This window comes from Oryctolagus cuniculus, chromosome 4, assembly GCF_051225735.1.
Source record: "Oryctolagus cuniculus isolate XC-2025 breed Fujian yellow rabbit chromosome 4, ASM5122573v1, whole genome shotgun sequence".
In the NCBI taxonomy this organism is placed as follows: Eukaryota; Metazoa; Chordata; class Mammalia; order Lagomorpha; family Leporidae; genus Oryctolagus; species Oryctolagus cuniculus.
Genome location: NC_142870.1, coordinates 121,454,816 through 121,480,815, shown reverse-complemented (window position 1 = coordinate 121,480,815; position 26,000 = coordinate 121,454,816). Strand labels below are relative to the sequence as shown.

The window sequence follows — 26,000 nt, the reverse complement described above, 5'->3', positions numbered from 1 at the left end:
AAGGAGGAAATGCTAAAACAGGAACCAGTGCAGGTTGTTCAGGAAGTAGGACCTCCTGCGGGGTTGGGACAGTCGACGGAGGAGTGCGAAGTTGTCATTTGGCCAGATCTAGAGAAAGAGGTGTGCAGCAGCACACGAACAGGAGCAGAGAAGACAAATGAGACTTTGCCACACAAGACCTTGGCTAGGAAGTATGGAATTGGTCCTGGAAGCAACAGGGAACCATGGATGGTTTCTAGTAGTAAGATGGCATTGCCAGGTACAAAATCAGAGACAAATAGGACTAGTGGGAAAAACCAATGATGAGAGAGTCCAATTTGTGTATGTTTTTAATGATAAAGCACAGCTTTCCCCTAGATGAAATTCTGAATGAAGACAAGTTGAGCAAACGGACTTCCATATCCATCTCTGAGAAAATGAGGAAATAGTTTGCAACTTCCAGGCCAATTGAGTTGAAGTGTCTTTGTATAGTTAGCTTAAATAACCAAATGATGAAATCAATCCTCCAAATTGTCAGCAGAGCAGCTGTTCAGAAAGCTCTTGTTAGTCATTGACCTTATGTTTAATATGATTTCCTAGAACGTGCATAGTCAAATTGAATAAAGTACTGCATCAAAGCTCCTCCCAGCCTACAAGCTCCCTGCGATGAAAGAACCACGGAAGAGAAGGTGGCTGGCACGGAGACAAAACCCCTCTTCTCCCTGCCCCCCAGTTTCTCAGGGAAAAAGGAAAGAAGAAAGGGGCCTTTAAGACATCTCTCAGAAGAGAAAATGCCAGGACTACAATCAGCTCAATCTCCTTTCTAATCTGAATGCAGGGGGTAACAAGGAAAAAGTTCATACCATCAAAATTCACTTCTGTTTTTTGAGAATATTTCAGATTTCTCACTCAAGCCAGTTCCTTCCTATATCAAAAGTCTGACCCTCTATATGACCTAGATTTAACGTGTATGCCAGTGAGGGTGGGATGGTATATGGCAAAGGATTAGGTTGGAGGGCTGGGGGGTGGGAAATACAGGATGGCTGTTAAGGCTTAGTTTTAGATTAAGAAACCAGGGTCTAGCATGCTGCAGAGGAAGTGTAAGGTTGAAAATGATGTTCTGTCTGTCTATCTACCTAACTACCTATCAATCATCTATCATCTCTGGCTTCCTACCTATTCATCATTTATGCTCTGCCTATTTGCTTCCACTTACTGTGAAAAGCCCAAATGTATTAAGAGAGTTATATAAAAACAAAGATGTTCACATCATGGAGTGAAAGAGAGGGAAAATAATTGCACTAACAGCCTGGAAAGAATACTTACGGCAATTGAATATTTAATTTAGCTTAAGCTCTGGCAGCCAAGACAAAATAAATGTCTTCTGTGAGATTTATGAGATGTTATTGTTGATGAAAAAAATGTACGATTATATCAAAAGGAGTAAATATCACCTAATACTGAATTCTAAAATGAATTTCCCTTTTACTCTTTTATACACAAGAGATCCAGCAGCAACATGAATAGTGCATAAGAATACAACAATTTTTCAGAAGATGCAGAAATGTTCTTCACATGAAATTTGTTACCAACGTTTGGTATAAAATCAGCAGCCTTTAATAAAAAGGGATTGGAGACCATGAACTGCTTTATCCATTAGTCTTCTGATAAGATATTTTTTAGACATTGCCAAAATAAGACAAGCAAACAGCAGCAACCAGCATTCAGTTCTGAACTTTTCATTTCCATGGCTCATCTTAGCATGTGTATTCAGCAGTCCTGGGTTATGGCTCACACTATCACTTCCCAAGTAGGATTCTAACAATGGTTGAAAAACAGCAGAAATTGCAACTGAAAGTGTTTTGGGCAAATGAGAGTATCTTTGACACACAAAGCTAACGTCCACCAAGATCTGATTATTTAAATTTATTTATATGAAAAGCAGAGAGACAAGCAGATTCTCATCCACTGGTTTACTCCCCAAATACCCAAAAGAGCTGTGGCTTGGCCAGACCAAAGATGGGAAGAGGAAACTCAAATCCAAGTCTCACAAGTGGGTGTCAGACACATAACTACTTGATCCCTCATGTGCTATCTACCTCCAAGCTATGCACTAGCAGGAAGCTGGAATGGAGCACAGAGCTGGGACTCAAGACCAGGCACTCTTATAAAGGCTGTGGGCTTCCCAATGGCAGCTTAACCTTGCGCTAAATGAACCTCCCTACCCCTGCCTCCCACTACCAACAGCTGGTTTCAGGTTCTAGTTTGATCCAGAAGTTCTAAGCATCACCAGGACTTTGACCCCTTTGTCCTGATTTCTTTTGTTTTATTTTCTTTGCAGTGTTACCCTTTTCTTTCAGTTAGGACCTGCCACAGCATCAAATACTTCAGTTCAACAAACACTACAATTCAAGAGTTACTCATATCTTGAGGTCCAGATAGAGAAATTCTCCAAATCTTAAAGTTTAAATGATTAAATTTGACTGAGTATTACATACTCGGCACTATTCTACACACTGAGAGTCTAGTGGAGCATGTGACAGAAACCTTGCAGCTTACAGTCTAGAGAAGGGGGACAAATAACACATATATAGTGTATAAATAAGTGATAAAGAGCATAAAGAAAGGAACAAAAACATAAATCATGGTGTGTGTATAGCCAGTGATGGGTGCCATCTTAGGAAGTTCAATCAAGGAAGGCTTCTCTGAGGAGGCAGTGTCTGAGCAGACACCTGGATAACATGAGGGAGTGGGAGCCCTGTAGGGGTGTGGGGATCAGTATTCTGTGCAAGGTTGAATGATTTGAGGAGGGAGCAGGCACTGCTGTTTCTGAAATGCCACAAGACCAAGGTTGCTGGAGGGCAGTGAACTGTGTGTATGGAGGGTGGCAGGAGATGAGGTCAGAGAGAGGATGGAGCTCATATTCTGCAGGGCTCTGTAGGCCCCCGTGATGAGGTTGGATTTTATTTCCTAAGTGGTGGAAAACCACTGGGGAGTTATGAACAGAGAATTGCATATTGCTTGTCTCTGTTCACCCATCATGGGTGAATAAATTAGCAGATTAATCATCTTTCATGACAAAGTGTTCAAATGGTGGAAGATCAGAGTTGAGGCAGCAGCACCAGCACCATATTTTCTTCCTTTCTTCCTTTCTTCATTTTTTTTTGGACAGGCAGAGTTAGAGAGTGAGAGAGAGAGAGACAGACAGACAGACAGAGAAAGGTCTTCCTTTCCATTGGTTCACCCCCCAAATGGCTGCTATGGCCAGCGCGCTGCGCCGATCTGAAGCCAGGAGCCAGGTGCTTCCTCCTGGTCTCCCATGTGGGTGCAGGGCCCAAGCACTTGGGCCATCCTCCACTGCACTCCTGGGCCACAGCAGACAGTTGGACTGGAAGAGGAGCAACCGGGACAGAATCTGGCACCCCAACTGGGACTAGAACCCGGGGTGCTGGCGTCGCAGGCGGAGGATTAGCCTAGTGAGCCGCAGTGCCAGCCACTTCCAGCACCATAATTTCATCAGGTCCTCAAGGTGCCTTCTATCTTTCTATTCTATTGTCTTTAATGTGTGTTTTTCCTCCTCATGGGTACAATGGATTCTGCCCAAAGGATCTCATTACTATAGTTCTGGCAAGATGAAGAGATAGAAGCTGTGCACCAGGTGAATCTGTCCCTCTTGCCAAAAAATGATTCAGTAGGTCCGTGATTCACATTCATATCCAGATGAGAAAGAATGAATCCCAGTCCCTACTTCACAACCTGTTAGGACCAACCAACTGCAGATGGAGGACATTCAGAGAAAAGTTGTATCTGGGCTGAAAATGTGCAGACTTTACTGGGGGGAATCACTATTCCCTAAACAATATAGTATGGTAAGTGTTTACATGGTATTTACATTGTATTAGGTATTATAAGTGATCTAGAGGCGATTTAATGTATATAAGAATATGTATATAGGTTGTATACACATACTACACCATTTCGTATAAGTAACTTGAGCATCCTTGGATTTTTGTATCCATGGAGATTCTAGAGTCAATTGCTCCCATAGACCAAGGGACACCTGCAATTCAAACTGTGGCTTCCTCTTGAGAATGAGTGCTTTAGCAGGTTCTGGTGGTGAGGGAAGTGGTGTGGCCTTGGATCCTGGTGGTCATCCCAGGAACAGGGTTTGTGCACTCTCTTGAAATCCTTTGTGATTGACAAGACCAGGGACAAGTAGTCTCAGCAGGAACCTGAGCCAACTTCCCTCACATCCTTGTGGCCAGGGAACTGGAATTACAGACACTACTGATACCTGAAATTTAAGTGTGTGTGTGTTTGAGAGAGGTGGGGGCGGGGAGAGAAAGAGAATATGACTGCACACTTGGCCTACAAGAAAGAGGTTACCAAGAGATAAGAGGGGATGTTGGCTGAATGACTGAACCCAGTCCAGCATCGTCATTCAAGCCTCTTATCCCGCAGCCAGCAAACTGTCAACAGAATTAATTTGGACAGAGTATGGGTGGATTCATATAAACATATCTCTGCTCGGGAAAGTAAAAGGAAGCATTCTCTTTGGTGATTAAAAAAAATCATGAATTTAAGTTATAGTATAGATTCTAATTTGATAAGGACTCGACTGTATTGTGTGTTTAGACATTTAACCATCACAAGATCTATAACTCTTAATGGTGAGTTATTTGAATTTCCCTAACAATTGCCCTCAAATAATATTACCCAGGGGTTATGCTATGGATTTGTAAGATACTTTTTTTTTCCTTTTTTATAGGAAGAACTGAAAAGATTACAGAATCCATTAGAGCAAGTTAATGATGGGAAATATTTGCTTGAAAAGTAAGTAAAAATATTTTAAAAAGTTAAATCATTGGCTATTTTTAAGAAAAAGAAGTTTATTTTCTATTTATTTGAAAGGCAGACACACACACACGCACACACACACACAGAGGTAGGAAAATCTCCCATTTGTTTGTTCATTCCTCAAATGTCCACAATAGCCAGGGGCAGGGCCAGGCCAAAGCCAGAAGCCAGAAACTCCATCTAGGTCTCCTTTGTGGATGACAGATACAAAACCACTTGAGCCATTACCTTCTGCCTCCCAGGGTGCACATTAGCAGGTAACTGAGTAGGGAGTGAAGGCAGGACTCAGCCCATTCTAGACACTTCAATTTGTGATGTGGATGCCCCAGGTGGCAACACTGTACCACAGTGTCCTCCCCTATTTGCTAAGTGTTTAATAAAGCTTGAATGGAAGATAAACTTCTTGGAAAGGCAAAAATGAATAAGGAAGTATCACGGTTTCTTATGTATTCACTGTGGTCAGCATGCAGCAATGTGGCTGATTTGAGATACAGTTCAATTTAAGGGTAATTGAGTGACAACGCACAAGCTCTACTGATGAAGAGTAATATGACGCCTGGAGGTGTCTCTGGTGGTGTTCTGAGGGCTTGAAACTTAAACCTGCCCCGTCTTTGGCTTTTCATCAGGGACTTTATTAGAAGGCAGGCATTCATTCTGCAGAAAGTAACAAGGCTAACACGGAGACCAACAGAGCAGATGTACAAAAATACCAAAGAATAGAACAAAACTGAGCTTCAAAAATAAAAAAGAAATGAAATTAGATGAAGTCTTCCACTTGGAGTTCTAAAAAGTTGTACAATTAGAACATGTGAGGGATACATCCTAATTTCAAATTGTGAATAAATGCTTGAAGACTCTGACATTAATAGAGCTCATGATCTTATGTGCCTCCTAAAAATATTAGCATAATGTTAGACTGATAGGCACACATTGTCAGGATATGAGAAGAAAAAAAGAACTACCATTTATTGAGCATTGACAGTGAACTCTGTGCTATTGAATGTTTATAGACATTTCCTCATCAAATTCTGGCTACAGCCTTTTGGGGTAGGCATTGTTATTTCTATGCTATACATGAGGAAAGAGACTCTAGGAGAATTCATTATCTGTCCAAGTGCACTCAGCTGGTGAGTGGTAAATACGGGAATCAAACCTAGGTTTGGATTCTTACTGAGCCTTTGCTCTCAGCTTCCACTTAAGTCCCAATATATTCTGGACCAGTCAATGAAACCTATGTGGCTGCCATGCTGAGCTCTGGGTACCACTTTTAAAAAGCAAACCAGCATCCCCCAGAGGACCAGAGGAAGGAAATTAAAACTGTGAGAGTTCTAGAAACATGTGAAATGACTCCAGAGAGCTGAAGATGTGTGGATCAGAGAGAAGTCTGAGAAGTATCCAAACAGCCATCCTTACATATTTGAAGGAATATTCCTTTAAAAGAGGACCTGTATTGCTCTCCTTGATCTAGAGAACAGAGCGAGGATCAATGAGTGGGATGCATGCAGAGTTAAGTGACTTGGAGAAACGATGACTCATTGTCTAGAAATGAGCTGATAGACCCCAGAAGTGCCCAAGAAGATGTAAATGAGCAACTGAGGTGTTGTTAAAAATATTCCTGAAACTGGAAGACCTTCAGGCGGATTCTTCTTTCTGCCTTTCTCTAGTTCTGGGAGCCTGGACAGACTATGTAGCCACCCTGAGGCCCTGGTTCCTGATCTTTAAACTGAAGATGATAGTATTGACTTGACAGTCTTCCTGGGGGCATTCAGTGAGACAACCCAGGACAGCAGATCCCTTCACTGCCGCCTCCCTTCCTTCTCCTCCTGGGTGGCAGCCTGGACAGCTTCTCAGGTTCATTCTTTCTCCATGATCCCAAGACCCTGCCGTGTGACCACACTGAAGGGCACCTTCACTCAAAGCTCAAGTGTAGTCCTGGGATAGCTCTGAATTTAATTAGTCCCCATTATACCTGTTCTCTGTAATACAAATGAGTAGAGATCAGATAGTTCAACCACCCCCTCCCCCATCACTAGCCATATGTAGTTAATAACAACGAAAGTGTTTTTAGCTGACATTAGAAAGATTTTTCTTCTGTGGAGGCTGGTGTTTTAATGACATTAGGTCTAGATCAGGGATTCTTCACCCTAACTGCACTTAAAATCACCCAGGAAGCTTAGTAAAAATGCCCTGGCTTGCGTCTCACCCCAGACAAATGGAAACTGCATCCCTGGGGAAGAGGCCAGAGAACAAGGGCTTCCTAACAGCTTCTTGCAGGTGATTCTTTAGAGGAGCTGGGGTTGAGCCCCAGTGCTACGCATGCAACTTAGATTTCTTCCAGGTACTCAGCAATCTCACGCAGCTGAATTCTCTGAGGACGCTCTTGCTCTGTGAAGTTCAGCCCATTTAGTTCTTATACTTGCATATGCTGGTTTTTCGTTATTGATTTTCATGTAGGAAGTGAACTGCAAAAGTTTTTCTTTTCCTGCTAATTGACCACGACTCTATATTAAACCTCTCACTGCTGCCAGCAGGCATCTTTCCCAGCTCCCTGCTCCTGGGAAGATGTGTGAAAATAAATGGGGTATATGTGGGCCTCTGCCTCCCCACCCCCCACACTGCCCGCCTTTTGCCAGCCACAGGCCTGGTAGGCAAGACCCTTCTAGAAGTGACCGGTCTGTTTTTCAAGTCATGGTTGAGGGATTGCAGGGATGGGGACTAAAGTCTGTCCTTAGTACACAAAGGCAGTGGGGTTGGGGGTAACATTTCCTGTCCTGCTGTCCAGGCAAGATGGTCACAAGCCTTGGCCACCGGCCCTAGTAACTTCCACCCATTTGCCTGAATACGCAAAGTTTTCCTGGCCTGCTTTAGAACAGGGCTATGTCCTTGAAAGCTGTCAAATTTGATTGAAAAATGGATGTACTTGGAGTGAACAGATTAGGCATTTCATTAGCGCCACGGCTGACTTAGGCGTTGATGTAAATCATCTCAGCTACTTGAAATGACCGTCAGTTAAGTGATAGTGGTGTCACGGCAGTTGATGGGTTACTCCCCCTTGGAACATTACATTTATTCTGAATGCTTAACAGCATTTTGTGGTAGGCTGTGTGAGGGGAGGAAACGCTGTGACGCCATATTATCTGAGCTCATATGTAGGGCCAGCCTGTATATTTGCTCACACAGGCACACACACACAGAAACCTGCAGGAACAAGCCAGTGCCTTTGTATTTGCCCACACACACAGAGACATGCAGTTCCAATCCAGTGTGTGTGTATACACACACACACACACACACATGCAGAGTCAATCCACGGCATTTGAGTGCACATACACACATGCAGGGCCAATCCAGTGTTTTTGGGTACATACGCACACACATGTATTCAAGGAAACTTGGCAAGTGCCCCAAAACAATTTGTAAGGCTATTACTTAGGCAGCATACAATGCTATTGTTTATGATAACCACTTATTAACTTAAGTAAGTCTTTAGGCTGACTGCCATTTTTTTTTTTAAATAACTATTGCATCAGACTGGGTCTCTGGTAAGAGCTGTGTGCAAGTCGCATATTCTGATATAGAATCACTTTATTACTTGCAGGCAATTATTGATGAAATGCACTAAAGATATCCAATTTAAACCAACAGGTGTCTGAGTTTCTGGGCTGTTGGTATATAAATTATGCTCACAAAATAGAAAGTTTTCTTCTCTTTATGGAAATGTTAGTGATAAGGCGGGAGTTTATTTGTTCATTTCTAAAGATGAGAAAATGCATTTGTGATCCTAGAGATACCTCCAGCACAATTTCTTATCAATGCCTTTCTTTACAATTCCCTTCACACTGTCTGCCACAAAATGCTGTTAAGCATTCAGAATAAATGTAATGTTCCAAGAAGGAGTAGCCAATCAACTCCATATCTATAGCCTCTACAACACAATCACTCTCTCTCTATTATCCAGTTTACAAATTTGCAGGATTAATGGGTGGTTTAATTACTAGGATCTTAGTCATCCAGTCATGAGGCTGCTGTCCCTCCAAACCACAGAACTACAAACATGAGATTTTTCATGCCCATCTACACTGAATTCTTTCTCTGTATTTCCCCTTTAGTGACACCCAATTACTTGTTTAATGTGCATTTTCTCCAAGAATCCAAGGTCACAATGGCATGTCTAATATTTTCACCATTTTTTCCATGTTTTGCATCATCCTTGGCATGTAAAAAAAGTAATCATTATATTTATAGAACAAGAAAATAATGGACCCTTAATGAACAATAATGGACCCTTAATATGAGTGGCACAGATTCAACCAGAGTGTTTCTTAGCCCCTCAACCACCAGGCTGAACAGCCACAGAGCTATCTTGAGCTGATGGCACCACCTAGTGACAAGGAGAGAAATTATTTGTTATACTGTGTTTTTCCTACCTCTTGATTTTTGTTCATTTCTAAAGATGAGAAAATGCATTTGTGATCCTTGAGATACCTCCAGCACAATTTCTTATCAATGCCTTTCTTCACAACTCCACATTCCTGGTCCTTGATGTCTGACTGATTTGAAGGAACGTAATTAATTTTCCTTTACTCTACTTGCTCACTCCCACCATAGACCATCCTGGAACATCCCATTCATCCTATATCCTGTTTTCAGATGCTTTTTGTTTTCCTGTAGCATTGTTTGTCACACTTTAGGTCACAACCCATTGATAGTTTGTTAATCAACATTGTGGATCACCATTAAAAATATGAAATATAAAAAAGTATATCGTGGGGCCGGTGCCGTGGCTCACTAGGTTAATCCTCCACCTGCGGCACTTGCATCCCATATGGGTGCCAGGTTCTGGTCCCAGTTGCTCCTCTTTCAGTCCAGCTCTCTGCTGTGGTCAGGGAAGGCAATAGAGGATGGCCCAAGTGCTTGGGCCCTGCACCCGCATGGGATACCAGGAAGAAGCAACTGGCTCCTCGCTTCGGATAGGCACAGCTCCGGCCGTGTTGGCCACTTGGGGAGTGATCCAACAGAAGGAATACTTTTCTCTCTGTCTCTCTTTCACTGTCTGTAACTATACTTATCAAATAAAAAAAAAAGAGAGAGAGAGGAAAAAAAAGTATATCACATGTAATTACAGAAATAATGTTTCAAACATACATACACACACACACACACACACCTTACCACGTGGCTGTCTACTGGATCAGGATGTAATGGTATATAACCTATGAAACTGCAGTGAGTAGGATGAAGTCTAATAAGGCTGCTACTAAAACCCTTCAACTAGTAAGTACCTCGTGGTGGAGAGAGTGGTAAGACCTGAGTTTTAGTGTGATTCCTCCTGTATAGTATGTTGAACAAAATCTCTCTGGACTTTGGATTTCTCAGCTGTATAATGGGGAAAGTGATACCTAGCTGGTGGAGGCTACTGTAATAACTAAGTGAGATAAGACATGCCAAATGCCTATGACAGTGTTTTGTACATAATCTGCCACCAATAACTATTAGTTTTTTGTTTGTCCAAACTTATTTCCTCTTAACCTCTTACTTTCACCATTCACTTATACCAAATCACTCTATTTTGCAAAAAAAAAAAAAAAAAACAAAACAAAAACAAAGAGCCCTTCACTTTTTCACCTCCACTTTTGTTTTACTGTCTCTCTTAATACAAGTTCCGTTTTATTCTCCACTTTTCTACCTCCTGTCCATTCTGCCAAGCCCAGCCAAGTGCCGTCACCTCCGTAACCATAGCAGTGTCCCATGCGAGGTTCCCAGTGGGAGCTCTGATAAAGCTTACAGATAAAGGGGAAGGGTGGCTTGGCAGCAACACCATCACTTTACTAGTTGGCTGGTATCAGAGGATCTGTAACCTACATGTTTTCCTCCCTCAGGGGTGGTCCAATGTTTTGTTTTCCTTTTTTTGTTTTTTAAAGGAAGGGATATTAATGCCTTAGCCATCAATGTTTAAGTTGAGTTGTAGAGATAAAAAGGACAGCCAAGATTGAAAGCAAAGCAACTTTTCCTCTGGTGTATGATTGTTTATCTACCACTCATGAATAAGACCTTCCAGGACTCAGGGGGCTTCCATAGCCTTGGCAGCTCATGACAAGAGCCTAGGGTGATTACTGATGCCATAAACAAGAGTGTCAATTTGTTAAGTCAACAACAGGAGTCACTGTGCACTTACTCCTCATGTAGGATCTTTGTCCTTAGTGTGCTGTACATTGAGATTTAATGCTATAACTAGTACTCAAACAGTATTTTTCACTTTGTGTTTCTGTGTGGATGCAAACTGTTGAAATCTTTACTTAATGTATGCTAAACTGATCTTCTGTATATAAAGAGAAATGAAAATGAATCTTGATGTGAATGGAAGGGGAGAGGGAGTGGGAAAGGGGAGGGTTGCAGGTGGGAGGGACGTTATGGGGGGCAAGCCATTGTAATCCATAAGCTGTACTTTGGAAATTTAAATTCATTAAATAAAAGTTTAAAAAATACATTAAAATGAATAAAATTATATCTATTTCTGCTTTTTTAAAAATAAATGTGAATTAGCTAAATTGTTGCTATCAATGGTAACTGTCTGGATTGAGCTATATTGAGACATTGTTTCTGCTTCTAGTCACCAGCTGGCCATGGCTATGGATGTGGAGAATAACATTGAAAAATATCCCCTCAATCTGCAGCCCTTGGAGTCAAAGGTGAAAATGTAAGTTATTTCAAAGTTTATATTACATAGTTATGACTATAATTCTTGTGCTATGAACTTTTGAATGGACTCTGGAATTTTGAGTACTAGAAACATGCATTTCTTTATTTCCATTTATGTGCTACACACACCCCTAGTCTAAGCAGCAACAAAGCTGCTTTGGGTACACAGCACCATCTACTGGATAGTTTGGGAAATTATTTGATTGCCCTCCGCTGAATTTTTTCCTTTCAGGTTGAGTATTGTTCTTAAACTTCCAGTAGCATTTCCACTGTCTTTCATCTTACCGACTTGGCTAGTTCTACTTCAGAGTAACTTGGTTATTTCTGCTTCAACCCATCTCTTTCTTTCACACAGATGCACACATGTGCACTCACACATGCACACATAGCCTGCTTTTTACCTTCTTCATATTTCCATTCCAGCTCTTACCCAATTATTTTAGAAAAATATCTTCTCAACTCTTCTCTTTTTTCTCATTTACTATCCTTCTCTTTCTGTATTTTTTTTCAAAATTCCATTTGTTTGTTTGAAAGGCAGAGTGAGAGAAAAAGGGAGAGAGAAAGAGGGAGAGAGAGAGAGATTCCATCTACTGATTCATTCCCCAAATGGCCCTAATAGCCAGGCCGGTCTAGGCTAAAGTCAGGAGCCCAGAACTCCACTTAGGTCTCCCACGTGGGTGGCAGGGGCTCAAACACTTTGGCCATCTGCTGCTGCCTTCCCATGTGCATCCACAGGGAGCTAGACTGGAAGCAGAGTAGCTGGTGAATGAACCAGTTCTTGTGGGATGCCACATCTCAGGCAAGAGCCTAGCTCAGCACGCCACAGTGCTGACCTCTCTTAGTGTGTTTTGATAAAGCCAAATGTGAGCTCCCTTGCCCTGGTACAAATGGTAGAGTAGTAAGATCTAAAGTGAGATAGGTTCTATCATAGAACAAAATATCCAGGTTCTATCATAGAACAAAATATCCATCTTCAGAAACAAACCCCTTTGTACATAGAATCTCTGTGGAGGTGCTTTCAAGCTGTTCATGACTGCTTTGTGGAAGCCTGTCCTGTTTCCTCCAGCAGGGCATTCAAGAAGTACCAGCAGGCAGGTTTTATGGTGTAGTGGGTTAAGCCAACACCTGCAATGCCAACATCCCATATGGGCACTGGTTCATGTTTTGGCTGTTCCATTTATAATTCAGCTCCCCACTGAAGGCCTGAGAGAAGCAGAAGATGGCTCAAGTGTTTGGGCCCCTGCCAACCAGGTGGAAGACCTGGATGAAGCTCTTGGCTCCTGGTTTGGGCCTGGCCCAGCCCTGGCCATTGCAGCCATCTGGGGAGTGAACCAGCAAACAGAAGATCTCTGTCTCTCTCCCTGTCTCTCTGTAACTCTGTATTTTAAATAAATAAATAAATATTAGAGAGAAAGAGAGAGAGAGAGGGAGGGAGAGAGAGTTAGTTAGTTAGTTAGTTACAGAGAGAGGGAGAGACAGAGACAAAGGTCTTCCGTGCACTAGTTCACTCCCCAAATGGCTGCAACAGCTGGAGCTGGGCCGATTGGAAGCCAGGAACCTGGAGTTTCCTCCAAGTCTCCCACATGGATGCAGGGGCCCAAGCACTTGAGCCATCTTCAACTGCTTTCCCAGGCCATAGCAGAGAGCTGGATTGGAAGAGGAGCAGCCAGGACATGAACTGGCACCCACATAGGATGCCAGTGCTGCAGACAGAGGCTTAGCCTATTATGCCACAGCGCTGGCCCCAGTAAATAAATCTTTAGGGAAAAAAAAAAGAGTTGCCAGCAAGGTACATATAATTATCACACATACACACATGTGCACATCTGCACACACATGTGCTCACACAAAGAGACCTTAATGCTCCAAGAGATATTCATTCACGAATGTAAACATGTCTGAGTAAGCTTGGCCAGACTCACTGATCATTGGCAAAGCAAACTCAAGGAGGACGCTTGAAAAAAAAAAAAAAAAAGAAGTCACCTGAAAAAGGTGCCTTGAGATGTCTAACTTTGGAGAATAATTGAAGTTGAAACAAAAATGACACAGATATATACCATCCTGCTGGATAAAATCCAGATATTACCACCCTCCCCACTCCCCCAGCCCACCACAGTTCCTATCTGTTACTTGTGCCCCTGAGGAACAAGCTCACCTCCACCTGAGTACACAGGCTGCCTCTCCAGATAAAGTCGAAACTTGGCTTCTGAGCCAACGGGCTCCCTTGCTGGCGAGCTCTGGAGCCCACTCGCTAATGCATAATGAATCCAGCTATCAGATGGCTTTATGTAAGCAGTGTGTCAGCTTCACTACACAAGACATTTGCTTGCAAACATAGGTTGCCTTATCACTAGGAATTTCTCATTAAGATAAGGTCCTGGTAAATGAAAAAGTACTGGAAAGGAAAGCGGGTGTGTGAAAAATTGGACGGTTTAATTTGTATGCTGAAATTACGCTAGGAAATCTCCCTGGTCTGTTTTAGTCTCCATCATCCTCAGTATGTAGAAGCAGATGGGCAGGTGCCAGGAAGAGAGGCGAAGCCAACGACCCTGTGCCCGAGATTCCTGGCAGCGTGGGGGCAAGTGCTTTGTGTCTGCTGGTTTGCTAGAGGAGGCTCAGCTCAGTGAGGTGCAAAGGAATGTTTTCTGTCTCTCCAAATAATTCTGAACCCCTTTCCACTCGCTGGAGGGCATGAAGGAGAGAAAACTTAATCTTCCCCAATAATGGAATTTGAGTCTCATCGGAGAATTTAGTCCAGTTCAGTGACTTTTGTCTAATCTGGCTATTAAATTCTTAACTCTCACGGTAGCTTGTACATCTCCCTTCCACCCACATGTGGCCTTTCTACAGCTGTGTTGTGGGCCTTCCCGTTCCTTCTCTTTATCCTCTTCCCTTCCCCACTGCCTCCCCTCCCTTTCTCCATTGGTGGGTCCTCTCCCACCTCCCATGAGCAAAGCACCTAGGCTGCACGGGATACTTAGCAATGGCAAACACTTGAACTTCAAGGTAGTCATTCCCTTAAAATATCCCTAGGGCTCCTGACCTGGGGCAGTGGGTTCACTGGGTCTCCCGTCAGCCACCCACCACTGGTATTGGCTGTACCTCCTCACTGGCCTGTACCCTTGATGTGCTGACGTTGTCTCCTGTGATACCCCAGCAATCCCTTCCCCAGCTGACCTCAACACCCTCAAAGGGGAAGACCCCCCACCTCTGCTTCCCATGGGAACTTCTTTAGAATGGCAGAGCATTGGATATGCAAGATGGGCCCATGTCCCAGATTGCAGGGTCATACTCCGAGGCCACAGGCTTTCTCTTGGGGGTCTTCTGACTGCTCTTGGTCTGAACATCCAGCTGAACATCTCCCTCTCCCTGGGGACAGAGAAACTTGAGGGTCACTGCACAGCAAAGTCTACTGTCCCGAAGACTCCCCACCCAGGACTGCTGAGGAGAGACAAGTGGGTCTCAGTGCAGGGTTTCAGGGCAGTGCAGCTCCTGCAAGCCCTGGCACATGTGGTGGGTGCTTCAGCAGGCCAGTCTCTGAGGGGGAAAGAGGGCATGAAGAGAAGTGCTCTCAGGGATGGGCTGCCTCCGCTGGGTACCTGAGTGGGTGGGAGCCCCAGGGTGGGCAGTAGAGTGGCTCAGTTGGCTCCTCACATGCAGGACAACATGAAAAAGGAGAGTTTAATAAGAAAACATAAACCTGTATGTGATATCACAAAGTATCAATGCAAGGAAGTAGAGGCCTGTGGGAAAGCATGACTCAGTGGAAGAATACGCATGTGTGTGCATGTGTGTGTCTAAGTGCATGTGTGTAGAGGCAGTGCCAGGAAGGGTACAACACCCAGCTCACAAATGCAACTGTTCAGAGGTTATTTTGAGTATTAGACATGGGGGAGCCAAGGACTGTGTCTGAAGGGCAAAAGCCAAAAGAATCGCATGGCTATTAATAGAAATGCATTCGGGGAAGGTGAGATACTAACCATGAATTACAGGACTGTCATGAGCTTCCAATGAGAAAATCCAAGGAAAACGTCTAGCCCTATAGGGTACCTTTTCCATGTAAATGTATCTCTTTCCAACATCAACTTAGACTATCAAAATATCACCAATAAAGACACCCAGGAAACTAGCTTATCGTATCAATGGATATGATCTATGCATGTTACTTAAAAATACTTGAAGGCATTTGAATATGTTTTTAGTAGTTACAGTGACTTATCTAGGAGCTTTATTGGTTGACTTTGGGGCCAAATGATGACATACATTAGTCTTGACTTCTTGCATAAGTTACAGAGAAGTTATTGTTATTCCTATTTTGTCAATAAGCAACATGTAAGTCAGCATGATTAGTGTTTTGCCTGAAGCCACAGCTAATGAGAGGTAAAACCAGGCAAGAATTCTGTCACTCTACACAAAATTCCTTGTGAGGTAAAACTTCTTCTCGGAGCTATTTCTGGCACATAGTGTTAGAAGAATGCATTTTCTACTCATCCCCTCACCATGGTCCGTGGGACTGAAGTGACGATGATGCACAGATGTCATCACTGCCCACAAGGGCTTGACAATCTGGTAGAGAAGGCGGACTTCTAGGAATAGAGGTGTTCAGACAGGCCTGACTGGGTTCTCTTCTGCTTGGGGGCCACTGTGCTCTTTCTTAGACTCACTGGCCACCCTCTTCCCATGGACATTATTTCTGAGGGGCCTCCTCAGTCCTCCTGACAGGGGATGTTATATATCTGGGACCCTCCCTGCCTGAATGCTCCTCTGTGAGGAGCTGGGGTTATTAAATGTAAAGGTGGTCATAGACGTGGGTGAAGCTGCCTGCATAAAGATCTAGAAATGTTAAGTCTGTGATGCACAGGACTTGCACATCTATCAAAGTAGAAAGGAAAGTCAAGGGTGACAGAGTGGCGGTGGGAGGGCAGGCCTTTGACATAGTGCTTAAGTCTACAGTTAGGACCTCTCCATCTTGTATCAAGACGCATGGGTTTGGGTCCCAGCTCCACTCTTCATTGCAGCTTCCCACTAATGTGCATCCTGGGAGTCAGCAGTTGATGGCTCGGGTAATTTGGTACCTGTCATCCACCTTGGAATCCCAGATTGAATTCCTGGCTCCTGGCTTTGGCCTGGCCCAGCTCCAGCTATTGTGGGCATTTAGGGAGTGAACCAGAAGATGAGAGCATTCTCTCTTTCTCTGTCTCTCTGCTTTTCAAATATAAATGAACAAATCATATTTTTACAAATAATTATGAACTGGGCAGATGCTGGAGTGGAGGGAAGCAGACTGGAGAGGTGGGGCAAAGCTGTGAGAAACCTACCTATTGCATAGAGTAGCCTTACTGGAGCAGGTTTGCATCAGGACACAAGTTTGGGGCAGACACCAAGTAATGAAAATGTGTAGTTTACCTTACATAAAATTTAAAAATTAAAGAAAAACCTGCAGTGTATGTTAGGATAGCTTTTAGTGCATGTACAGAATTCAATGAACAAGCTTAAGAAAAGGGATTCTACTTACCCACTCAGAGTCAGCATGTGACAGGCCCAAGTGTCACATGTCACACTGTGTGTGAGGACATCCACTGGTATCCAAAGCTTCACCGGCTGTGAGGGCGCCTCATGCACTGAAAAGCAAGCAGGCATGTATAGAGGCCAATAATGCCCTCTCATGTGTGAGAGAAGGTAACTAGGAATTCACCTAACCAACCAAAGATTACAAATTGTACCCTCCCCTGGTTTAGAAGGAATCCCATGTGCTTTATTTATAATTCGAAATATAGCAGCACACAAAGCATATGCCCTCACTTCAACTGGCCTTGAAAGAATTATAGTGATAGTATCATTCAATTTAAAATATGAGTATCAGGGTAATCTGTTGTTCACTCTGCACAAAGAAGACCTGTGAGTTGGAATTATGGTGATTCCAGGATGAGAAGGCTGAAAAGTGATTGCTCATGTCTGCAGGGCAAGGTGCTTCTAGATTTTGTTTTAATTTCCTTTTAGAGTCAAATATCAGTGGGAGATGGTTTTACGAGACTTCTACATTACAACAGTCTAATCTCTGAAGGCTGTGTTGTCAGTGTGATGGCGAGGGAATAATGTGCAATGTAAACATTTTGCTATGATACAGGCAGCACTAGTAACACGGTCCTACCATTTACAAAGAAGCAATGGAGCCATTTGATATGATGCCACTGGCCTGCCGTTTTTGTCCCCTGATGCTAGTTTAACTACATTGTCCAGTCTATCATGCAGTCCTTAAACTTGGGGAAAGCAGTGTAATATGGCTCAAGTGTTTGGGCCCCTGACATCTATGTGGAGAATCGGATGAAGCTCCTGGCCCAGTGCTGCCCATTGCAGCCATCTGGGGAGTGAACAAGTGGATGGAAGATCTCTCTCTCTCTTTTTCTCTCCCTCTGCACCACCCTGTTCCCTCTCTCCATAACTCTTTCAAAATCAATAAATCTCTTTAAAAAAACTGTCGTTATGAAGGACAAGTAGAACATAAAAAATGGAGATCTCTATGTATTTTTACTAAGTCTGAAAAAGGGTAAGATAGTGCAACATGTTTTCAAATAAATTGTTTCTGTGTATGTGGACATTGACTACAATATGCCGCAGCTCACTTGGCTAATCCTCCGCCTGCGGTGCCAGCACCCCAGGGTTCTAGTCCCGGTTGGGGCGCCAGATTCTGTCCCAGTTGCTTCTCTTCCAGTCCAGCTCTCTGCTGTGGCCCAGGAAGGCAGTGGAGGATGGTCCAAGTCCTTAGGCCCTGCACCCACATTGGAGACCAGAAGGAAGCACCTGGCTCCTGTCTTCGGATCGGTGCAGCGCGCCTGCCGTAGTGGCCATTTTGGGGGTGAACCAACAGAAGGGAGATCTTTCTCTCTGTCTCTCCCTCTCACTGTCTAACTCTGCCTGTCAAAAAAATATTCAAAAATAAAAGTTCTTTTATTAAGGTAGCCAGTGTACATAAAATTGTTCAAAGACACATTTTTCTAGTTTTTACTATTGACACATTATCTTTTTTTAACTTTTATTTAGTAAATATAAATTTCCAAAGTACAGCTTTTGGATTACAGTGGCTCACCCCCATAACTTCTCTCCCACCTGCATCCCTCCCATCTCCCGCTCCCTCTCCCCTTCCATTCACATCAAGATTCATTTTCAATTGTCTTTATCTACAGAAGATCAATCTAGTATATACTAAGTAAAGATTTCAACAGTTTGCACCCACACAGAAACACAAAGTGAAAAATACTGTTTGAGTGCTAGTTATACATTAATTTACATTGTACAACATGTTAAGGACAGATCCTACATGAGGAGTAAGTGCACAGTGTCTCCTGTTTTTGACTTAACAATTGACACTTTTGTTTATGGAGTCAGTAATCACCCCAGGCTCTCATCATGGGTTGCCAAGGCTATGGAAGCCTTTTGAGTTTGCCAACTCTGATCATATTTAGACAAGGCCATAGTCAAAGTGGAAGTTCTCTCCTCCCTTCAGAGAAAGGTACCTCCTTCTTTGATGGCCTTTTCTTTCCGCTGGCATAACAATTACAGAGATCTTTCATTTAGCTTTTTTTTTTTTTTTTTTTTTTTTTGCTACAGTTTCTTGGCTCTCCATGCCTGAAATACTCTCATGGGCATTTCAGCCAGATCCGAATGCCTTAAGGGCTGATTCTGAGGCCAGAGTGCTGTTTAGGGCATCTGCCATTCTATGAGTCTGCTGTGTATCCCGCTTCCCATGTTGGATCGTTCTCTCCTTTTTAATTCTTTCAGTTAGTATTAGCAGACACTAGTCTTGCTTATGTGATCCCTTTGACTCTTAATCCTTTCATTATGATAAATTGTGAACTGAAACTGATCACTTTGACTAGTGAGATGGCATTGGTACATGCCACCTTGATGGGATTGAATTGGAATCCCCTGGCACGTTTCTAACTCTACCTTTTGGGGCAAGTCCGATTGAGCATGTCCCAAATGGTACATCTCCTCCCTCTCTCATTCCCACTCTTATATTTAACAGGGATCACTTTTCAGTTAAATTTAAACACCTAAGAATAATTGACACATTATCTTAAGAGTTAAAAAAGATGTCTTTCCATTTGAAAGAAAAAAATTCTTTTCTTATTCTCTGACTTAAGGAAAACTGTATTATGTCATTTTCCAAATTCCATAGAACTAGGAGGGAAGGAGAAGGGACCACTTAAACAAGTTCACCTGTGTAAACCTCACATCGGTTTTGGCAAATGTGGTTTGGTTCTTTAAAGGTGTCACACTGCCCTCTGCTGTTCAACAAGCTAAAAAGTAGCACTACCTCAAATGGCCACTACATTTTCTGAATCATGAAGGCAATTAAAAGAAAGGGGGAAAAAGATGGCCTACAATACCTAAAGGTTTTACTTATTTCTAGATATTCTATAGGTTGTTAATATTTTATAATTTTTAACTTTTATTTAGTAAATATAAATTTCCAAAGTACAGTTTATGGATTACAATGGCTTTTCCCCCCATAACTTCCCTCCCACCCGCAACCCTCCATTTGTTTATTTATTTGAAAGTCAGAGTTATACAGAGAGAGGAGAGGCAGAGAGAGAGAGAGGTCTTCCATCTGCTGCTTTACTCTCCAATTAGCCACAACAGCCAGAGTTGTGCTGATCTGAAGCCAGGAGCCAGGAGCTTCTTCTGGGTCTCCCACATGCGTGCAGGGGCCCAAGGACTTGGGCCATGTTGTACTGCTTTCCCAGGCCATGGCAGAGAGCTGGATCGGAAGTGGAGCAGCCGGGACTTGAACCCATGCCCATATGGGAGGCTGGTGCTGCAGACGGCAGCTTTACCCACTATGCCACAGCTCTGGTCCCAATATTCTCTATTGCTTAGTCTGCCTTAAAATGATGGGCAAATTTACTGATGTGGTACTGTCAAGAGGCAAAACTTGTTAGCTGGGTTCTGGGAGACCATGAAAACTTCAGGTGGTATGGAAGTCACTCACAGCCTCCACAAGTTCATGACTCCCTAATAAAACAGATCCTCAACACACAAGTCTCACAAGCTCAGATAGGTACTCTTACAGGACTTGCTTTGAAAGTCAGATGGAAATTGGAAAAGTAAATAAGGATGTACTTTTAGCAAGCATTGCATAATAAAATGGTGACCAAATACAATTCAAAGTAGGGTCAAATCTCACTTTCATAGAGTTTAAAGTTTTAAAGTATATAGAATTTGGAGAGCCTTTTAAAAAGCTGTTAGAAAAATCTTTTACAATTTCATGCAGGCCAGGATATCCGAAGAGACGCCTGGCCTCTAAGAGCTCCTGAAACTTAAGGTTTCTTAGGTTCAGAGAATTGACCTTTGACTCAAATCAAACAGATTGTTTTCCATGCTATTTGTTTATGTATCCTTGACCCTTGTTGTTCACAGGCTTTAATAAATTAGGGAAATTTACAGATATCAATAATATGGTAGTGTTTCTATATTCTTTATATCCAGTGATTACTGAGGATTGATGGTCTTTGAACCATTCCAGCCAAATGAAGACAAATTAGTTTGTTTACACAGAAATAACTTGAATGGTGTGGGATATGTGTAAGTTACAGATCAAACACATTCAGGGGTCTAGAAGAAACAGTGATGGAATTGATGCAACTATTTTAAAAGGCAAAAGATTTATATGATCTGAAGAGAAGCCAGAGTACAATGCAACTATTTTAGACTATTCTGAAAGGCTGAATCCTGACAATTGGCCTGCATGCCAGGTTTACCCTCAAGGAGAGGTGAGATTTTGCTCACTGACTACCTGTGCAAATCTACATGTTGCTGTCAAAGACTAGAAAGCAGTCTGTGGGAGACAAGTCATTCGCTCTCACACACAAGAGGATTCTCTTGTTCAAAGCAGAAGATGACTGTTCTGATACTAATCACAGCACCCAGAGGAATTCTTTGGGTGAAATCTTAGGTAGCCACCTAATCATAGTCTGTCTTTGTTGACCATGACTTGTTTCCTCCAAAGCATGTAAAACAGTGAGCACATGCTGTCCCCAGAGTAGAGCCTTGGCAGTTGGCCATCCAGATTGCACTGTGCTTTGTCACCTTGAGGTCTTTGCACAAGCTGTGCACTGTACAATCTGTGTTCAGAGCTTGTGGCTAACCTTGACACAGAGGGTCCCTCAGCAATGATCCTTTGAATGGGTGCATGAATAATAGTCGACCTATTCATTATTCTTCATTCGAAACATAAGATGAGAGACTGAAATATTTTGGTTCCTGCAAATGAAAGAACATTTGCATGTGCATATTCATTTGACTTTGATTGATGACTCTTTCTGACTAAATTGATTCTTTTGAGCAGATTCAGCCAAGTCAAGTCTGTGAAAGTCACATCAGTAAAAGACCGTGTCAGTAGCTGAAACAGGGTCAGAGTCCAGGTCTTGGGACTTGCGGAGACACCTTGTATACATCGCACTGTCCGTGTCTCCTCAGATTGCCCATGCTTGTCTGTGTCTGGGGGCTATGACCTGGGACTAACAGTGTGTGCTGGGCTTTCTCACAGCATCCAGCGTGCGTGGCGTGAGCACCTGCAGCGGCAGGACCCCCTGGAGAAGAGGAGCCCATCCCCGCCCTCGGTCTCCTCAGACAAGCTGAGCAGCTCTGTCAGCATGAACACCTTCTCTGACAGCAGCACGCCCGTGAGTGCCCCTTTCCATTTGCATGGCTTGACTTGCCGCTCAACCGAAAGCCTGGGCTTTGGCTCTGAGAGAGAGGAATCGTAATGCGAGCGCATCATTTGTGACAAGGGAGGGTCTGTGTTGCTTGTGTGCTGCTTGGGAACACATGGGGAGGTTTTGTCATCCCCAAACCAAGAAATTTCTTAAACACAAAGAGAAGTTTCTTAAGCCTGGAGAGCACTGAAACCAACCTAAACTACTTATTTGTGAGTTCTCATTGCCTTGTTCCTGGGGTTCTCTTCTTGATAACAGCACGCTGCTTTCGGTATTTTCTCTGGTAGTGCTATGTGGTGCTAATAATAAGCTTAGCTTAGTTAAAAGGATTAGAAAGAGAACTTTTCTAGGAAGAACTGGAAATGGTCACAAACTCAGGGATTGCGACTTCAGTGCATACAGGGGCCAGGTAAGTAACACGTGTGACACAGGTGGGCTGAGTTATACTTGTGACTGATGAGACAGGATTCAACCTGAGAGGGGGGCACCCACTCAGCTCCTGGAAATGTGTGGCCATGTGTGGCTGTGGCAGAGGCTGCCTAATGTAACTTTACTCAGGAGATGCCAGAAATCCAGACCTTTAAATGCAGCAACCACTGAGAAAGTATAAAAGGAAAGCAAGCCATGCCTATAGACCACATGGCCCATAGGCCACCAGTTTAATAAACTTGGGGTACAGGATTAAGGAATCAGTTGAAAGTCTGTCTTTTCAACTATACCAAATGTGGTGGGAAATCACTGGGTACTTATACATGCGAGTTCTGTGGATTTAACCATTGTGATCATTTATCACCAATATCATTGAAATGCTGAAAAGTTCAGGAAGAGAAATGAAGCAATTGTACAAGTTTATTGGTTTCAAAATAGCTTCCTTTGTGACTTTTTCAGGTTTATTCAGTTGTGGAAAGGTTTCCCAACACTTAAAACAATATATTTAGATTGGGATCAACACAAGTTATTTTTTGAAATGTTGTCATATGGCTCTGTTTAGTTGTTGACAAATGATTTTTAGCTAGATATGGGTTTTAAAGAAAGGGGATAAGTTGACTTCATAGAAGTGGCAGAAGAACTGTTTTTAACTGATAGTAGCAATGGAATAGTGAATCCTGTGGACAGTTTCTGGTGGGAAAGGATGTGACCTCAGTGTCGCTAGAGGGCGCCGATGAACCACATTGGAAAATGCTGGGACCAACAGTTTGCATACAACTCAGAATTTGTGAGCAAATAATAAAATGAAGATCAACTGTTTAGGGTCCCTTCGTTGAAAGCTGATAGAAAGTGTAAATTAAAGGATTTTTAAAGATTTGATTTGAGTGGTGGTAACTGAATATCATAAATAACTTTTTGAATTAAAGATTGGGATTTACTTCCATTGTACTTCTCTCACAGTCCTAATTCTAGAAAATGATCAACTGCTGCTGAGCCCGGCAATATGTGATGATTTTAGTGTTGGTTCTGGTTACTTTTGGCTTTTATTGAAATCCTTGAAGAATATATCTTGACTTTATATATATGGATCTTGATGTGAGCACTTCAAATGCTTTGTGTGTAAATGCATGTTCTCATTCACGGGCCATCACATATATTTTTATCTTTGCATAGCTTTGCTAACAACTCTACCTTATGTTACTCAGCCTAGCATCCACGTCCCCTGATGATGCCTAGCAGAGGGGATTTCCTCCTCAACAGGGTCCCTAACAGTCAGGTTTCCAATGGGTGTGTCAGATGGAATTGGGCACCGCCTCCTGCTGCTGAGCTTGTGGGATAAGCATGCCTTTATGCAGATGAGGACCCACTACTGAATGCCTACAAAAAGCAAGAATCAAGATGGAGTTTTCAAAAGGCATTATTTGTATTAGCTGTCAGAAAACAAGCAGACCCTTCCCAGAATTCTAGTAGAGGTAATTGATTGGTAATAATGACTTTGTGATTGGTGATAGTAGTGATATGACAGTATATGTTTGAAATAAAGCAAGAAAATATAAGGTTCTGGGGATTTTCCTACTCTCAGTTTGTCAGGTGGGTTTAAAATATCTGTTAGAATTTTGGAAAGTTTATAAGCATTTGTTTGCAGTTGGTATAGTTCACTTTATCTGCCATGATCAATCATTCCTTTGTCAGGGTCCCTTTCAGGAAAGTTCATGCTTGCATCTGCTGGCACTTGCAGAGAGGCCGGTGATTCTGCTCCACCCTGACCAGCCTGCCAGGCCCATGGGGCTCATACATCTCAGGGAGCATAGACAGGAAGATTTAGTTTTCTTGCCCTCCAGTGAGTGGTTCTTGAGTTTAGAGAGGGAACGGGATGAGCCCCAGCCCACACTGACTGAACCTGTGGTGACGTGAGCCTCCTCTAACAACTGGAAGTCCATTGGGAACTTCAGTGTTAGAAGCCTTCAGTCCTCTAAACAGCCTGGCACGCGATCTGTTAATTACACACACAATAAATCCTTCAGTCAAAGGTAAATGATGTCCAAGAGGCGTTTCCTAAGGAGCCCAGAGGTCCTGGACACCAGCTTGTTCTCTTGTAGCTGGGTGAACCTCAGCCCTCTTTCTCTGGGTTTGCTCTATTGCTGTTGCTGCTAGACCTGTCTGTCTTCTAGAATATCATAAACTGCCTGCCTTATCTCATGTTCCTGCCTTCTAGCCTGGCCACTACTGGATCCCCTCCTCCCCCCAGTTCTTGAGTCTTTCCAGCTGCTCCCCAGCTCTTAAGCTTCTCTAACTTCGATTGCCACCTACCCTAGCTTTCTGTTCCAGGCATGTACCACATGACAGACCAGTTTGCTGATCTGACTGAGTCTCTCTCCTGATCTGAGAGTGGCACTGCTGCAATTCTTCCTCTCCAATGTTTTGGCTTAGAATATTTCTGCTTTAAAACTATGTGACAATGACAACAATAAGGTTTAAGTATGAACTCTCAGATTAATTGTCTTCATAAGAGCCAAGCATTTTACAATGCTTTCCGTGGATTACTTGGTTTAATTCTCTCAATGACTGTATGAAGGAGGAACTGTTATTGTCCCCATTTTGCAGGTGATGAAAATGAGGCTTAAAGAGGTGACTTACTTGCCTCAAGTGACACAAGGGTATGGTGCTGCATGCTTCAGTCTTCCATTTAACTGGACCCCTGGAAAAGGAGCCTTTAAGGAGCCCTTCAAGACGGTCAAGTTAGAGGGCTTGCAATCTGCTAGTGCATTTTAAGACTAACCTACACTTGGGAAGGGATAAACAGTGGATGAAACAATTGAAAAAAATACCATTTGATTTTATAAATTGCCTCATTCCATGCTCTTTGATTAAAACCTCAAACCTCAGCTGCTCAGCACCAAATTAAAGAGCAACAGGAGGGAAGATAATATTAAGTTATGTTGGCAATTTGCATATTAAGTGCCCTTATACCACAGTGTATCATGTGGTAACAGAAAAAAAAATGCTTTAGAGGAATTAGGATAGCAGCTGTTTTTGGTGAAGGGAACTTGTGGGTATCAAAGGGGGGAAAAGTAACTTTTTACCTTATGTTATTGCACAGAAGACAACAGTGGAAAATGCTTTGTGTATTTTTGATTAATTTCATAAGGATAAAGTACTTAAGCTTTTAGTTACCAGCTCCCAGTGATCTATAATTTATCTAAAAAGATATCATAGAGACGAACTATGGAATGGTGTACTCAAAACCATGAGGTTAATAACCTTTCCAGAAAGAATTACCATATCCTTGCTGGTAAATGCAGAAAAATGTTTGGGTTT

At 42.8% G+C, this 26,000-nt stretch overlaps 1 protein-coding gene across 2 annotated transcripts in view; it reads left to right on the top strand.

The window, feature by feature from the left end:
* The first annotated feature begins 11,450 nt into the window (after window positions 1–11,450).
* SCHIP1 (schwannomin interacting protein 1) overlaps window positions 11,451–26,000 on the top strand; it is a 686,877-nt gene continuing 672,327 nt past the window's right edge. For both annotated transcript variants that reach the window (XM_089332151.1, XM_089332150.1), the window contains exons 1-2: window positions 11,451–11,533; window positions 22,085–22,220. In XM_089332151.1, coding sequence (XP_089188277.1) covers window positions 11,460–11,533; window positions 22,085–22,220 — 210 coding nt within the window. In that variant the 5' untranslated portion in view covers window positions 11,451–11,459. The remainder of the gene's footprint in view (window positions 11,534–22,084; window positions 22,221–26,000) is intronic.